General features: G+C 46.1%; 1 protein-coding gene across 1 annotated transcript in view; it reads left to right on the top strand.

Moving 5' to 3' along the window:
• Positions 1–366: 366 nt before the first annotated feature.
• The window catches only part of LOC129083516 (myosin-16-like), a 50,233-nt gene continuing 32,645 nt past the window's right edge, over positions 367–17,954 (top strand). The window contains 16 exon segments of the mRNA XM_054589345.1: positions 367–576; positions 2,941–3,081; positions 5,379–5,469; positions 5,472–5,534; positions 6,184–6,217; positions 6,526–6,622; positions 7,243–7,329; positions 7,863–7,929; positions 8,249–8,344; positions 9,539–9,642; positions 10,703–10,841; positions 11,175–11,443; positions 13,041–13,211; positions 14,879–15,061; positions 16,650–16,776; positions 17,548–17,606. Of these exon segments, the coding sequence (XP_054445320.1) occupies positions 367–576; positions 2,941–3,081; positions 5,379–5,469; positions 5,472–5,534; positions 6,184–6,217; positions 6,526–6,622; positions 7,243–7,329; positions 7,863–7,929; positions 8,249–8,344; positions 9,539–9,642; positions 10,703–10,841; positions 11,175–11,443; positions 13,041–13,211; positions 14,879–15,061; positions 16,650–16,776; positions 17,548–17,606 (1,938 nt within the window).

Genomic DNA, 17,954 nt, shown 5'->3' with positions numbered 1-17,954 from the left:
TGGTTAAACATCCTTACTTTAACCTCTCCTGGCTCTGGTCTTCTCCTCCACAAAATGATCCAGCCTTGCCTCACAGCCTTAATGTAAGGGGTACATTAGACAAAAAAATGCAGAAGTGTTTTGTTGGTGGTGGGGGGGTACACAACTCTGAGGAGTTATTAGCTTATTCTTAGTAATTAAGATCTAATGTTACCAAGACAGACAAAGTGACATGAGAAAAGCAACCCCCTGTCGCTCTCAGGGCCTTCACCTTGGCCCTCACATCAGTTTTGACGAACTGTCTTTGCTTTCTTTTCCCTACAGTGCCTAGAGAAACCCTCGTTCCCACCCTAGGTTCCTCCTTGCTTCTTCCTCAGCCAAGCCACAATGCCCGGTGGATATAAAAGTGAATGTGGGGATGATGCGGACGCAATGTCTTTCCTGGTCCCTCCTGACAAAGAGAGGATCGAAGCTATGAACAAACCCTATGACATCAAGAGGTCCTGCTGGGTCAAAGACGAGAAGGAAGGCTTCGTTGCTGGAGAGATCCAATCTGAACAGGGGTACCAAGTCACCATGAAGATGGTTACCAACCAGGTGAGTGGATAATACTCTTCAGGATGAAACAGCTTTGGAAGTGGCAGACACGCAGGCTCCATTGTCCACGCTTCTGGTCAAGAGGCAGAGTTGCAAAAAGAGCAGATGCCTCTGAGTCCCATGTGCTGAGTTCAAGTTCAGACACAGTGACACTCAAGCTGTGTAGCCTTGGGAAAGATACTTTTCCTCTCTGAGATTTGGCTTTCTCACAACAGAGATTCCAATGTGTTAGGACATAGTAAAGTACTTTGTATGCTCTAACACAATACATATGTATAAGAGATTGTCATGAGTTGCTCATCCTTAAAGTCCCAAACAGTTCTCATGTGGAATCTGTTTTCTAAGAGTGAGAATGAGCATCCCACCCATCAGTGGATGCACTATGTGCCAATGACAGCATGAAGAATGTGAGACAGGGCCTGGAACACTGACCAACTTGAGTAAGCTCTTCAGTTGCATCAGCAATAGATGGTGGCTGCTGAGCCCCTTGCTGCCTGGTAGTGGTGTTCTGGAGCTGGCTGGTCCTGCCTTGCAAGGACCCAACAGTAAACATTCAGGATTTGCAACCAGTTGTTGAACATTTGGCAGCTTCATGTCAGCCACAGTGGAAGTATTTACACCATGGGAATTGACAAATTGTACAAATCAGAGATTTTTTTTTCCATACAAATGGTTTACCAGCACACCACTCTTTCTGTTAATCAACATTGCCTAACTCTGAGGGGTGACTTGAGAAATTGAATAGAAAATTTGTGAATTGAAAATTTGTTTTATTAAATCCCTACCCTACTGCAGATTCTGGGTTAGGCACGAGCATTGTATTTAATCCTGTCAATACCCTTATGTAGTAAGATTTATTGATCCTGCTTTTCAGTAGGATAGAGAAAACTTTAGGTGACTTGCCCACAGTCACAATTATGAACTCATATTCAAAGCTAGAGCATCTGGCTCAAACACCTGTGTTCCCTCTACTTCACCATGCCATCTCTCCATGGTGAGCAGCAAGGGGGAGCATGAGGTCAGTCCTTGGTTGATTTCATGCATAAGATAAGCCAGACACCTTCCATGATGAGAATTTGCAATAGTCGAGCTTCACTTTGCACCCCACTTCCAGGGAAGTGACTGGAGAGAAGTGAGGTTATAGTTGGATTAAAGTGGATTTGAACATTAAAGTCAAGCCTAATTCTCAGGAGGAACATACTTTTCAGAAGGGCAGAACATGACAGTGTTGTAAGAAATGATGGACGATAAGAGTGGAGACCCAGAGGCCCCAGTTTGGATGCAATTTAAGGACAGTGCTTCTGGGAGCATCTGCAGTGGACACACCACCCAGCCAGGTTTGGGATGGAAAAGACTGACTTCCTTGGTTCCTAAGATAAAGGCTGGAGATGAGAGATAAGTGTTTGCCTGTGGGCAAAGCCCAGAGATCTGGAAATCAGTGGAAATAGACTCTGAATAAAATCCAGCTTGACTCACTAGGGGTATGGTGACCACTACTGGGTGGATTTTCCAAAACTGTCAAGATGTCAAATTATCTACCTATTGGACTTATAAATTACTAAAAGTCTCAAAATTCAAAGGTGTATTTAAGTTTCACATCTCAGGCTGTAGGCAGCTCAAAGATATTTTTTTCCTGGATCACATGTCTTAGGCTTTGGCCCTAGATGATAAAATGTAAGAGTTGGTGCTAGTTTTCACTTACAGATGAAAAACCAGGGTGCAGAAAAGGGCAGGATTCACCCTCCATGCACAGGAGCTCTGACTCTTAATGCTCTACATTACTGCCCAACACTCATTGTCTTCTTTTTCTTTGTCTCATTTGCTTGCTTGTTTCCAATTTTATCCTTCAAAGTGGTTTGGTGGGAGCCAATGTCCTTTTTTTAATGAAAAAGTTCATTACTATTTAGAAACCACCACTAATTCCCAAGGCAGAAAGCCAAGAGTCACATCTCTGCAAAGCATCTCTGGGATCAATGAGAAAGGTCTGATCACCTATTAGGATGGACCTGATAGGAAGAGAAGCATAGGCCAGAGGTGCTCCAAATGAGGGAGGGAACATCACAGCTTACAAGGCACTTTTCCATAGCCCCACTTAAGTTCATATAATTCTCCCAGAAACCAGCCATGGAGGCTATTGTCGTCCCTACTTCAGAAAGTAGGCTGTTAGGTCTCATATGATCTCAGAAGTCTCTCCCCTTCCCAAGTTGCACAGGGGGCATGACTGGACCAGGAGTTGGGTCCACTTGACTCCTGACTCCAGCTCCTTCCAGGACAGTATGTGTGTGGTAACCAGTGCCAGATGCTGCTGTGGTTGTGACAGTACTACTCCCTAATTCATGTGCTATATCTCGACATTTCCCCCAGACCGTCACCATGAAGGATGATATCCAGCAGATGAATCCACCCAAATTCTACCAGGCCAGCAACATGGCAGACATGACCTTCCTGAATGAGGCCAGTGTCCTGGATAATTTGCGCCAACACTACATCAACATGAGGATTTATGTAAGTGCCCCCGGCTAGGGGAGAGAAGGAAGTGGGCACTACAGATTTCTGCCCCTCTCCTGATGGGAGGAAGTAGCTACTCTACCTTCCACAGCAACTGATGCACATTATGACTCAGACAAGGGCACAGGGACTGTTTTTGACCCATTAGAACCTCCACTCAAAGCTTTTGACATCTCAGTGATGACACCATCTCCACGGGCAGCCAAAATATCTTTTGCTGAAGTTGCCACCCAGAAGTCTTCCACCCCACCCCACCTCTGCAAACTCCACAATCAAAATATCATTTTCTCTTTAGTGACTTTATATGGCTTGATTAGAAGTCCCTCCCTGTCCCTTCCATCCATCCATCTATCCAACCATTCATTTATCTATCCTTCCTCCTTTCCTTCTTTTCTTCCTTTCTTCCTCGTTTTTCTTCTTTTCTTCCTTCATTCTATCCATTCATTCAATCATTCATTCAACAAACATTGTGCACTATGCTAGGATGAGCAAAGTGGGTTACCATCAGTCCCCTGATTGTCTTGGAAATCCCAGGACAAAAGTATGATTTCCTAAAAGTGCTGGTGGCTAGATTTAGCATGGGTGTTTGCCCCTCTAGATGTCTTTACTAAAACAGAAAAATGCTTATCTGATAAGAATAGGTGAGGTGGAGCCTCCCTTAAAGGTCAGGGGCCCCTGGGGATTTCTGGTGATTTTCAGTGACAGGCAAGATGGCTGCTGCATGCTTCCTTCCCTCAACCTACTTCAATACTACTTTAGTTCCAGATTCAAGCCCCTAGCAGCACCATAGCCCCAGGCCATGCTGAAAGATCTCTAAAAAGCTCTTGGAAATATTTGCTGGGTCTGAATATCTTAAGGATATTTGCTGGGCCTGGAGGTGAGTGGGGATCATTTAACTTCATGTCTGGGAAGAACCACATTCTCCTTGGCTGAGCCTGGAGCTTGGGCTGAGAATGTGTGGGCTTGATGGCCAAGCTTGGGCCCAGGGCTTACTCAGGGTCACTCTGCAGCCAAGCCCTTGCTCACCATTGGTGGCCACGCCATGTCTTTGGGCTAAGGGGCTGTAGGCTCTGCAGAGTATGGCCCAAGGGGCCAGGACAAGGGGTCTCCTGAGGTGCTGGTAGAACAACTCTGACAGGCAGGGGTTCTTCCACAGTTCCAACTGCTTCCCTTTCACACCCCTCCTGTAAGGGAAGATGGGGAACCTCTCCTTTCATTCTGACCAAAACAGGGATATAACTGGTTTCCAGGCTTAGGTCTACACACCCCCCACCATCCCCGCTGACACAGGGCTGGAGGGAAGGAGTGATTCAATGGCTGGAGTCCCAGGATGAGACACTGTATATCATATTTACAACTCAGTAAGATTCCTTATAAAACTTAACATATCACTGCTATGTTAAGGAGAAGCTGGGGCTGGCGGGGAGTGGGGAAGGTGGTTGGGGGGCAGTAGTCCCACTTGGACCAAAGTGGAAATTCTTAAATTTGAACTATGAAGAGGCACAGAGTGGGGACAGCAGGTCAATATGAGTGTCCAGCAAGGAGAAGGGAGAGTCTGGAACCCACGGATGGCCACCCTTGGATTTGGCCATTTCCTGCCCTCACTTATTCTCTGCACAGATAATTCCTTACACTACCTCATTGGTTTTTCTGATTCCTTTTATGGGATGATTTTCTTACAAAATTGTCTTGGGATGAAACAAGAAGCTGGCATCTTTTAAGAGTAGATCAAACCCAACTGCCCACCAGGAGGGGATCATGCCCACACAGTGAGCACTGCACAGCTATTAAAACACCCCAGAAATCTCTATGAACTCTCGTGGAAAAATCTCCCAGCTATATTAAATGGAGAAAGAAATACATAAAACAGTGTTATGAAATACTATCTTTAGTTTTAAAAACAAGGTAGGGCATAAGAATGTGTCTCTGAATTTGTTTGTATATGCATCAGAAACCATGGAAGTGGGTATTAGGAAGTGCTTACCTGTGGGAGGAGGGGGCAGGCACCGAGCAGTTGGGGGAAATTTTTGCTATATGTTTGTCCATATAGTGACTGTATTATTTATTCAAATAATTAAATCAAAAGAAAATGAAACTTATACGTTAAAGAGAAGACTTGTTTTGCTTACTGAATAAAGACTCAGACATAGATTTTGCCCCCAGAGAGGACACCACTGTATCTCTCCAGGCTGGCAGTGACCTCCAGCCTGGCTGCTCTGTGACAAGTTGGAGCCTAGAGGGAGGGAGGCAGCAGAAGGAAGGGCCAGCTAACCATCTTCCTTCCCTCCCACCAGACCTACTCAGGCTTATTCTGCATGACAGTCAACCCCTACAGGTGGCTGCCCATCTATGGTGCCCGAGTGGGCAACATGTACAAAGGCAAGAAGCAACAGAGATTCCACCCCACCTCTTCTCCATTTTGGATAGTGCCTACCATGACATGCTCATGGGTATGTGGGGTAGGGCCTGGTGGGGCTCTCATGTAGGTGACAGATGCTCTGTTGCCATTGTCGCTCCAAATACATAAGAACCGTGTGCTACCCAGTCCCAACCCTGACCCTGCACTACCTGTTGCACTTTTTTGCTAAATGTTGAGCTGCAACGGCATGTGATATTAATACCAGATGCCAGTGCTCAGTAAGTGCACTTGCTAAGTACCAGCCCTACCTCATGCCCTATCTCACTGAAGCATCGCAAAAGCCAGGATGTCAAGTAATTTGCCCAAAACTCAAGTCAACATTTAACCATTCCCTGTATGATCTCTGCCATACAGTATAGAGGCCCCATGAAGAGATTTTTATTATCATTTCTCTTCATTTTATTTATGACTGGGTAGCTTTATGGGATAAAGTTTCTGGTAGAAACATGGTGGCTGGTCAGTTCTTGGCCCTTTCCACAAAGATGTTTGATACAGAGACAACCATGTCACCACAGACCCCACAAGATCCTGGGTTTTCAGGCTCACCTGGCTTCTGTGGTCACTCTCCAAGCTGGATGGGATGCAGGAAGAGTCAGGCTGTTTGGCAAAGATGATGTCAAACATCTAGTTTCTAAGTGTTTCCTAATTACATTTTCCAATTGCTCTTTTCTTCCCTGCAGATTGTGAAAATCAGTCCATGCTAATCCCATAAGTGTCCCTTCTGTCCCTCAGTTTATATACATATAATTAAATCTGTGCCTTATATGTGTAAATAAGCCCTCTTAAATTAATTGGTGGGACCCTGTATAGAAATCTGTAGGCAGCAAGTAGGCTTAGCAGGACTAGTAAATATGCACCTGCTAAACTATGGGGAGCCTCCATGTCCCTAAGCCCCCCACCTGCCTGTCACAGCTAAAGGGAGAAATGTGATCATGCTCAGCCTGTACCTTTGATTGCCCTACTCCTCTGCTGCTACTCCCCTGTTCGTGCTTCACTTGTCTGCTCCCGTTTCCCAACCACAGTGGAGAATCTGGTGCTGGCAAGATTGAGAACATGAAGAAGGTCATCCAGTACTTTGCCAGTATCGGAGGAACTGGCAAACAGTCCACAGATTCAAAGGTAGGGCTGACTGCGCAAGCTCAGGTCTGCAAGCCTCAGCCCACCCCATCTTAGGGCCCACATGGCAGCACACTTGTGACCCTCGAAGCTGCTCTGTGGCTTAGGGCCATTCTACAGACAAGAAGACTGAAGATTGGAGAGACATACCTTGGGTGGGGGCACACTGAGAGGTGGCCGCAGACCCAGGTCTCGACCCACAGGATGAGTTCTGCTGCCTAGAGCCCATCTTACACGCAGGACCTGGGGCACAAAGAACATTAGCTGAGCCGGTGGCGGCATTCAAATGCTGACAAAGAGAAGGAGGGTTGGGCTAGAGATCAGGGATGCCTAGGGAGGATGTTCAGCTTGCTCAAGTGTCTCCACCAAGAATAAAGTGAGGAAACAATAGCTAAGAATCAAGGCCTTTCATCAGCCAGGTGCCCCTCCAACGTCAGAGGCTGCAGGGGTACAGTCATCAGGCAGTGGCCCTCCTCCCAGGTCCCCTCCAGTCCCAATTTCCTAGCCTCCCAAACCTGTTCCCCAGTGGTTCTTGGCACATGAGCCACTGTCACTTGAAAGCCCTGGGTCCCCATGCAGTAGCCCACAGGCCACCCCATCTCTAGTGTTTCTCTCTGGGGCAGGGGTCCCTGGAGGATCAAATCATCCAGGCAAACCCTGTGCCAAAGGCTTTTGGGAATGCCAAGACCACCAGAAACAACTCTCGTTTTGTACGTGTGAACAGCAGCAACGGTGGGCCCTGGGGGTGATGGGACAGGTGTCCTCACCCCCTTCCAGGTAAGCAAATCAGGGCTGATTTAAACATACCAATGGGAATAGGCAAGTCACAGCAGCTCCTTCCCAGAGATTTTTATGTCAGGCTCTATATCAAACAGAGCTCACATCAGTACATAAATCAAGGAGCTTAAACACAGAAAGTTAGGGACATGGGGATATGGGGGCTGTGAAGTCAGACATGGGAGCCAGAGATTTGCAATGTCTGGAAGCTGTGGACCCTCTCCCCAACCCTACAGGTTGCCTCACAGACCCAGGACTGAGCTCTAAAATCCATCCACCTACCCTGCCCATCTGCATGGGACATCCACGATTCAGAGTACAGCCACATCTGGCCCTGTTACATTCCCGAAGTGCCCTCTCAATTCAGGGGGCTGTCAATGAGTGACTGTGGCCAAACCTGAGCCACATGTTGCTCTAGGACTACACATACACTCCCTCATGACCCTCCCCCCGCCTCCCTGCTCAGGGAAAGTTCATCCAGATCCACTTCGGAGCTACAGGCAAACTGGCCGGAGCAGACACCGAGAGCAGGCCCTTTCGGAGGGCTCTTCCAGGCAGGCTCAGTTCCATAATGTGTGGGGCTCAGTGCAAAGTGACCATGAGGGCCTCCTGTTCAAAAGGTATTAGGAGTTTCAAAATAGCAACAGAGGAACATTACATCAGTGGGTGGAGGCCTCCTGAGCATAGCCTGTCTACCACCATCAGCAGTCAGGGGCCCCCGAAGCTGTGCGTCTGGGGGAGAGGGAAGGATGAACCCATGACTGGCTATGGCACTGGGCTTTGTGGAGAGGACCCCTGCACTCAAGGCAGAATGGGCTGAACTTCCAGACATTTTGCTTATTCTTTTCCAGATCTTAAAGAAACCTCGTGTCATCTCACAGCAAGCAGCTGAGAGGGGCTACCACATTTCCTGCCAGATTCTCTCTAACAGGAAGCCTGAACTTGTTAGTAAAGATCTGTTTGTCTGCCTGCTCCTTAACTCACTTTTCCTGTTTTATCAATAACAAAAATATCCCCATGTGCGGAGCCCATGGCTCTGCCTGAATCCTTTTAGCTTAGAGTTATGTGAGTAGGATACAGGGAACCTTCTCAAAGTTCTACTCACATCTCATCTTCACAACAGCCTTAAGGGCCTTAACTCCACTGTCGGCCCGTTTCACAGATGGGGCTTTGGGATGCCTGCAACTCATGGCTGAGGCATAGCCCTGGAATATGGAGCTTAAGGCCTCTTGTGTCTTGGACCTGCTGCCTCTGGGCCCGATGCCTAGACAGCAGCAGAGAGGTCAACCAAGGACCACAGTTAGCCCTGCCACTGCCACAGTTAGCCAATGCAACAACAGGCCACACTCTGCAGGGACACAGCTCACACTGAGGGTACTGCTCGGCCAGCAGAGTGCACTCATCCACTCAGCTGGATGCCCTTGGGCAGACACCAACTTGCTCCACTGTCCTTGGCAGACCTGCACAGGATGTCAGGGCAGAGAGGGGTAAGGATGAAGACTCATTCTTCCATATATACACCCCTGACCCAGCCAGAGACTAGGGCATTGGACACCATCCCCACTCATAGGTTGGCTTTATTTGTGTTCAACACAGAGTATTTTTAATTAAGGGAAACCAATTTCCTAGTTTATCTGAAGTAGCAGAAGATCTGGTTGCTATGGGCTTGCTCTCCCATGTGGCACTAATCAGGGCAACTGAATGGTCGTGGCCCCTTCAGATAGAGCAAAGGCTCTCCTGTTTACCACCCTCTCCACCAAGCTCTATTGCCTCTCTGGTGCAGCATGGTAGCCTCTATTTACCTTCATTCTGGGGCTGTGGTTTGTCTCGAGAGTAGAGATGAAAGGAAAGGCAAGTATTTCTTGTACCCATGACTCATCTGGAAGTGAAAAAACAAAGACCAAGAAGAAAACTAAAAGTGAGGATATTTCTTTGTGAAAGCAACAACGTTCCATATATAATATATGAAGTGATTATTACTGCTCATGCTATCACATGTTATCTTTTGCCTTAGAGTCTGACCCCCACAATGTCCACTGTCATGTCTGGCACATGAGAGGCATTTAGAAATATTGCTTAAAAATGAAAGAGAAGAAAGATGTGTGTCGCCAAGCTGCTAACTTGCTTACCTGCTCTTGGCAGAGAGTTTGCTGCTGGTCCCCAATCCTAAAGAGTACCACTGGGTGAGCCAGGATGTCACCATGGTAGATAATATGGACGACAGGGAGGAGCTGCAGATCACAGATGTAAGTGGATAGGAATGGCTAGTGAAAGACAAAGAGAGTCAAGAGGGAAACTTTGGGGGCCTGCATGCACCACTGTCAGAATTGGGGTGGGGAGTCCCCCTAAGAGTTGTCAGGCAACAGCCCAGATTCTTCTCTCGATATTCCTGGGGTTGCAGTTAGCATTTCTCCCAAGCCTGTCATAGCAAGCAGAGTTTCTCTTTGCAGTATTGAACTAGAAACGCATAGAGAACCCCAAAGATTCCACCATGAGCTAGAATTCCGTAGGGACTTAAGGAGGCCATGTACTCCATGCATTTTTTTTTTAATCCTCACCCAAGGACACAATTATTGATTTTAGAGAAAGGGAAAGGGAGGGAGGGAGAGAGAGAAAGAGAAACATTAATGTGATGAGAGAAACATGGATCAGTTTCCTCTAGTATGCGTGCCAACTGGGGACCAAACCCACAACCCAGGCATATGCCCTGACCAAGAATCAAACCCATTATCTTTCAGTTTATGGGACAGCACTCCAACCAACTGAGCCACACCAGCCAGGGTTACTCCACACATTTGTTTCCCCTTTCCAGTCCAGCTAGACATTCCTATTATACCCTCTCTTATTATTATGGCACTGAGCACCTGTAACTTGTGTTAAGAGTATTTGTGAAATCTCTCCTGTTTGACAACACAATTGATTCCTGATGCATCTTTGCTTTCTCATCTCCCAATACCTAGCATGAAACCTTAACAATAATAATGTTGTAATAATTATACTACTCCTCAGTTATTATTATCTGTCAAGCACTGGACTAAACATTTATTCATTACTCTGATTTATCCTTATGACCACCTACTATTGCCATTTTGCAGAAGAATAAAGAGAGGCCAGAGAAGTTAAACAAATACAGAGACTAGATTGCAGAGCATCTGGTCTGGGCTCCTTGGAGAAAAACAGACCTCCCTGATCAGGGTGTGTCCGATCTCCAAAGTCCACACCATGGTGCAGTGACAGCGTTGTGGCCTCTACTCTGGAATGAGAAGCCAGGAGATTCTTGGCTTTCTCCTCCTGGTGGCCTTGCAGGTTGCATTTGACGTGTTGGACTTCAGTGCTGAGGAGAAGATGGGCATTTATAAGCTGACTGGGGGCATCATGAATTTTGGCAACATGAAGTTCAAGCAGAAGCCTAGAGAGGAGCAAGCTGAAGTGGACACAACCAAGGGTAGGTGTTGGGCTGGGGCTGATCAGAGAGTTGCAGAGCTCTCCAAAGCTTCATGCACATTTCAGAGACATGCTATAAACCAAGGACATTCCTTAAATGTCCAGACAATGATACTCTCAGAGAGACATGGCAGAGAATCAGAAAGATGATTTTGGTTTCTATACTCTACTTTTCCACTTGACCTTGAGTGAGTATGGAAACCATCTCAGACCTCTATTTTCTCATTGGCAACATAGGATCTTCTCCACCCTCCCCTCACTTACGGAGATAGTACTAAGTTTCTCAGGGCACCATCTTTCTTTCACTCACCTATATTTTTCCATCCCTGCCCAGTGGCTGACAAAGTCGCCCATCTCATGGGTCTCAATTCCAGGGAACTCCAGAAGGGCATCACCAGGCCTTGGGTCAAAGTAGGCAATGAGTTTGTGTAAAAGGGCTAGAACATCGAACAGTGCAACAACTCTCTTGGGGTTCTGGGCAAAGCTGTCTACGACAAGATGTTCAAGTGGCTGGTGGTCAGGATCAACAAGACCTTGGACACCAAGATGCAGAGGCAGTTCTTCATTGGGGTGCTGGACATCGACGGCTTTGAGATCTTTGAGGTATGCCTGGCCTTGCCTTTTGTTTCTGCTTTGGGGTGGCCATCCTCCTTTTATAAACAACTTTTCACCATGGTTCTCTTGTACCTTACCTTGGACCTGGGATAGGCCAGTTTTAGTTTGCTCCTGGGTGTCTGACTTTTGACCTCCAGAAAGTGTCATCTTAACTTGCCTATTCATAAAGAATGATAATGGATAAAGTGAATGGTATGCTAGAACTTACCTGTACCGGCTCACAAGAGCTTTTGGTTCAATCTTCTGGAATTTTGTGAGCCAGCTGACATTATATTGATACATGGCCCTGCTGTGAATGTTTATATCATGGAAATTGGCCAACACTACAAATCAGGCTTTTATTGAGAGAGAGAGAGAGAGCTGATTTATCAACACAACATTTGTGGCCTCCCACTTCTTGTCCACAGAAATGAGACTCAGCTCTAATCACTAGTCTAAAGACTAGTGTTGCAGGTCAGGAAGATTTTACCTTGATAATAGGAAGCAGCATGATTAAGAGTCAATAGACTAGTTCTGGACTCAAGTTGGCCACCAAATAGTTGTGTGGCCTTAGGAAAGTGTCTTTGCCTGTCTGAGCCTTGTTTTCTCAATATTAAAATGAACAGGCTGGAGGAGATGATCTGTAAGGTCCATTTCAGCTCTACTGTCCTATTATTCTAGGATTTCTACTAGCCACAGATGGTTACCAATTTCTTCAGGTTCTAAAAGGTTAGTTTGGCTGCAGTCTACAAAGAATAATTTAATTTAATAGGTGGAAGGAGCCTTAGAGTTTCCAAACTGTGCTCCCTGGAGTCCTGGGGAGCCACTGACAGTCAGCAGGAGTGGGACTAGGGAAGAAGGAGGATGCCCTGTGCCAATAGCAGAGTGTGTTCAACAAACAAACAGGGATCAAATCCCAGCTCAGCCATTTCCAAGCTATGTGTGCCTCTGTTCTCCATCTATAAATGGGAATGCTAACCATTCTCACCTTGTAAGGTTTATGAGCAGATGCAGCTTAGCCCAGGATCAGATGCATGCATGTGCTCCATGTATATTTCCCTGTGATTTCAATGGCGCCTCTACTTAAAATTATTTTTCATAGGAGGCTTCAGCATGGAGTTTCATTCAGAGAACGTAGTATCTGAATTATAAAGGGGGTCTATGAATCCCTCAAACCTCTTCATTCTACAGATGAGGAATGAGAAAAATTATAACAGTACAGTCCAAAGGTACAACAGGGGTCAGATCCATAAAACATCTCAAGTAATTTCCATATCTGTAAAGACAATGTTTCTTTCCATGAAGATTTTTGTTAACCACACAGGGCCAGAGTCTGGCTGGTTAGGTTTTGGTCCTGGAAGCAGCACTGTTGGCCAGGGGCACATGCTCAAGCTCCTCTGTCTTTTCAGGGAGGGTAATGGAGAAGGGCTTCTCACAGGGCTGAGGGAGCTACTGATGAGGTGGGCAGTGTTAAGGCATTTGGGACAGTGCCTGACATGGGTTGGCCCTCGGTAGATTTTAGCTCTACTGTAGTTCTTTGTTTGGTCCTGGGGGAGGCTCCATTGGTGCCTTGGCTGAGACCCTTCTTTCTGTTCTCCTGCTGCAGGTCAACCACTTTGAGCAACTGTGCATCAACTTCACCAACAAGAAGCTGCAGCAGTTCTTCAACCACAACATGTTTGTGCCGGGGCAGGAGAAGTACAACAGGGAGGGCATCGAATGGGTCTTCATAGACTTTGGCCTTGACCTGCAGGCCTGCATCAACCTCCTGGAAAAGGTAACCTGCTTTTCGAAGGAGGGACTTGGAGAGGGGCTTGGAGGTGGTACCTGGATTCGGGGCAGTCAGCAACACTGCTGATGACCTTGGTTGGTCTGACCTCTAGCTTCTTCTCTGCAAAATGGGTACAACAGGGACTGCAGTGACAACAGTTAGTTGGGCTGTTGAATGCCTTAACTCATTGAATCATAACAAGCTACCATATGTGGAAGATAAATTAGTATAACCATTCCAGAGATAGAAACATTGAGGCACAGATAAGGAAAGTCACTTGTCCAAGGTCATACAACCTGTGAGTGGCAGAGTCAGACTCTAACCCAAGCAATCTAATAGTCTCCCCTGTAATCAAAATCCCTATGTAAAATCATATCATAGGGATTTTGGTGTTTTAGCAGATGGCCTAGTTCAAGAACAGATATTGTTTGACTAAATGCATAAAAGGAATAGAATAAAGGACATTTACAGGACAGATGACCAAATTTAAACAAAGTATATTCATAGTATTACATCTGGTTTTTGTTATTGTACAGAGTAAAATATATTAACATTTGGAGAAGTTGAATGAAGCGTATATAGGAATGCTTTACATGATTTTTGCAAGCCTGAAATTTTATCAAAGTGAAAAGTTAAAAAATAAAAAAAAGAAAGAACATATCTTTTCTCTTAGGCCAGCAATTTTCAATTAGTATGCTGCAAGAATTTTTAAAATATGCAGCATCTGACTATTTAGTCAGGGGAACTGGCTTCTTTTCCCTTAGACTATCAAATAAAAATGACAACAGCCAACACAACAATAGCCATCTGGTGTGAATGAATCAAAATTATGCTTATTTTTCATCAGATTGGCAAAAAATATATTTTTGATGTGCCACAGAGTTTTAGTAATTAGTTTATGTGTGCCATGGGATGAAAAAGGTTGAAAATCGATGTCTTAGGCTCATTCTTTGGCCTATCATGTAGAATCTATCATCAAGATAGCCAGGAGTCTCCGCCGTGGGTTCAGCTTTAACTCCACAGTAAAATAGAGTCTCCAAAAACAGACTGCATGCATGATTCACCTGTCCCCCCACACCTACAAATATATCCCTGTCCAGCTGTCACAGAGTCTGGAACATCCTCATGCTTGAGCTTTGGGTTTAATCATTACCCTCTTCCAGAAGTATTCTTTAAAAATCCAGACTCTGCATGGAAGGGGAAATATTAAGGTACTAATAACATTTATGAGCTCTGCCTTTTTTGTGTGAGTAGAGACCTAGAACAACATGAGGCCCCTGGGTAGCGAGGAATGTCACTGAGGAGGAGGAGAAGGAGGTGAAAGCACATAAAGCAAACAGAGAGGTCAGATGTTTTTGATCTCACTGTTTTTCTGAGGGCCAAACCTGCCTGGCACCACTGTTTGGGTGGTATTAACACTTGGGGAGCTATCTGCCCCTTTCAGACTTCAGTCTTCCCTTCTGTTGGACTTCATGAATTCTAGCCTCTTTCAAGTCTAAATGGCCATGGCATTAGAAGACCAAACCATGGAATGCCAGGCACCATTCCCAGAGTTCTGCCTCCTGGCCAATGGGTGTGTGGGCACCCCTACCACCAACCCTTGGCCAACATCAAAGTGCACTCTTTGGGATCATGTGGCCTCCTCTAAAGCCATCTGCTCCTCTTCTCTCTAGCCCATGGGCATCTTCTTTATCTTGGAGGAACAGTGCCTCTTCCCCGAGGCCACCAATGCCACATTCGAGGCAGCCCTGTATAACAACCACCTGGGCAAGTCCAGCAACTTCCTCAAATCCAAGGGAGGAGGAAAGGGCAAGGGGCCTGAGGCTCACTTTGAGCTTGTCCACTATGCAGGCACTGTGAGTATTACCCTGTGGTCACCTGTTGGCTTCTTTTCCCTCTTGCTATTATAGGTCCATCCTGACACTCCCTTCCAAAGGCTTCCAGCCTCCAGCTAGTATAGCCACAATAGAACAGGGTGATCAGCTCACTGAAATGAACTCCAGCTCATACTCCCTCATCTTCTTCATCTGAGAATTCAAAAAGTCCAAGCCAAGGATGCCTGCTAAGGAATGACCAACAGTTTGTGGCCCTCAGAACTGCCAAGTCCACACCATTGTCTAAAGCCCTTGGTTTGACAGCTGAACTTCAATCTTGGTCAGAAATGAGAACACTTGAAAAAAATTTCCATGAGCACATTAATTAGTCCCCAAATGATTAACTCATCTCTCTGACAGCTTGTGGCCACCAAACCAACAAGGTAACATCTACAAAGTGGCTTTTCACTTATGACAAACTCAGTCCTCACGGAAGGGGATAATTAAGTGCAAGGAGGACTCAGGTCCTATTTGAATAATTGATTGGGATGAGAACATTCATCCATCCAGTTTATAAAAATGCATTTTACTTCTTTGGGAATTCAATATTGTCATAAATGCCTATGTTGCTATTACCACTAAAGTTTATTGACCCTCCTTGGGTTTAACTGCAAGGAAACTGCAGCCTCAGCATAGAGCCATCAGGAAAGCTACTGTCAGATTGGGCATTGGGACCAAGATTTAATAATCTCATCAACCATAACAATGTCAGCTACTCATTCACATTGTCAATTACTCAAAATAAATAGTGCTGACACCTAAAGCAAATGGCAGGCTTGGGAGCAAATGGCAGTGTTCCACTTCACCTCCCACACTAAAATGAGGAGCAATGAAATATTTATAGCAATGGAATGTTAAAACTGAAATGAGGGCTCTGCACTTCCAAGAAGGCTCTAAACTAAAGCCCGGAGATGACAGACATTTATGTGTTATAGAGAAAATGAGAAGCCCAAAAGTTTGAGCTTCTCATCTGCTCCCTCAGTTCTCGGTACTCAATGGAAGGATCTGAAAGGCTCCTTCATCTTTGTCTCTCTAGCTGGGGCCACATGGCAAATGGGAAACAGAAACTTGTATATGTCCAATTACCTGGACACATAGAGCCCCCAGTTCTGGATGAATGGAGCATTACCCCTCCCCCCACCAATTCCACAAGGCAGTGACCCAAGGGTTATGTGCTTATTGGCAAGGAGAGAACAAATGCCCTTGTAGGGAGCTGTCCACTGGTCAAAGCCAGTCACTGACAGCAAGATCAACTCATCTGAATAGAAGAAGATCCAGGGGTAAGGACGCTGAGTGTTCAGCAAAATAAGACATGCAAGAGAAAGTCATAGACCAACAGAGAGTAGCTGGGAGTCCTGGTTTGTGGGCAAAGTCAACGGTGCCCAAGACAGGTAAACTGCAAATGACCAAGAAATCAAATGAAAGGGCCTCTGCCTGGGACATTGCAGGACTCCAAGCAAGTCATCAGGACAAGGATGGAAGCACCAGAAGATGGGAGATTGATCTTGGGACCTGAGAGCAGATAGAGCTGTAGGTAGAAATGTAATCACCAGCATTTGCCCCTTTGCAGGTGGGTTACAACATCCTGGGCTGGCTGGAAAAGAACAAAGACCCCTTGAATGAAACAGTAGTGGGCTTGTTCCAGAAATCAACACTGTCAATCCTGGCCCTTCTCTTCAAAGAAGAGGAGGCTCCAGGTATGGCTGAACCCTTGTCGTGTCCAGTCTCCCTGTGCTGATGCCCTTCACCTGCCTGTGCTGGTGGCCAATATGGAAAGAAAGAAACAAAATTTTTTATTCAACTCTTGTTGGATGAATGGATGGATGGATGGATGGATGGATGGATGGATGGATGGATGGATGACATGTTCCTTGAGGTAGGGCATAGAGGATGCCACAAAGAGACACAGATGTATCAGTTGAATTGATCACCAGGCCCATATTACCTCTAGGCAGAACAATACTTCTTTGGAAAAGTTGATGCCCAAAAGCTCTGTGCTTTTTTTCTTCTCCCTGCTCTCCTTTGTCTGAGACAAATGCCAAGCCCAGCCTTGCCTCCCACAGTCCATGTTGTGTGGCCCATAGGGGAACACCCTGGGTGAGAGCTGCCCAGTAGAGCTGCCACTCATGGGGCAAGAACTGCAAACCACCCACATGCAGTTCTTCAGATGGTCTGTGGGCTCTTCCTCCTCACCAGGTAATGGGAGAAGTTTGTGCCCTTGTGCCACCCCTAAATCACAAAGGGCTATGCCCTCTCCAGGGAGCACAGCACTCCTTTTAGCCATCATGCTGCAGTGAGCCCATTGGCCCACTCCCTGGTAGATCTTATTTTCCTGGTGGGAGGACCCTGCTGTAACTCGCTCTCAAAAAAAAAAAAAAAAAGCCTTTTTAAAACCAGAGAATTTATGTCCTTGAGACAGCCCCTCATGCTGTGTACTGATGAGAAACATGTCTGTCTCTCTTCCTCAGATGGAAGCAAGAAGCAAAAGAGAGGGCCCTCCTTCATGGCAGTCTCCAATTTTTACAGGGTGAGTAAGGGCTGGCTCGGAGGCTACCTTGCATTCAGTGCACCTATCTCCCCTTTCCAGTGGTATGGTGGTCTGGCTGCGACATAACCAAGGACAGGGTGGTTTCATTTCTATGACTCTGGTTGCTTCTTGCATTCAAGGAGTTCGTTTCCTTCTGAAGGGGTCACAGAACCATGGGACTATAGAGCAAAAGAGACCCTTAGAGATGGTCCCGTCCAACCACGTCATTTCAGAGTGAAAAGAGTTGTCCAACATGGCAAATGGAGATATCAATAGCTAAGCTCTTGTGCCCTAGAGTTAGTTGGCACATCTTCTTCCACAAAGTTTGGAAAGACATCCCAAAGTGCA

This window comes from Pteronotus mesoamericanus, unplaced genomic scaffold (assembly GCF_021234165.1).
Source record: "Pteronotus mesoamericanus isolate MK-2021 breed Mesoamerican mustached bat unplaced genomic scaffold, CSHL_Meso_final scaffold_167, whole genome shotgun sequence".
Lineage (NCBI taxonomy): Eukaryota > Metazoa > Chordata > Mammalia > Chiroptera > Mormoopidae > Pteronotus > Pteronotus mesoamericanus.
The sequence above is the reverse complement of the archived record's forward strand: the minus strand, read 5'-3'. Positions and strand labels throughout refer to the sequence as shown.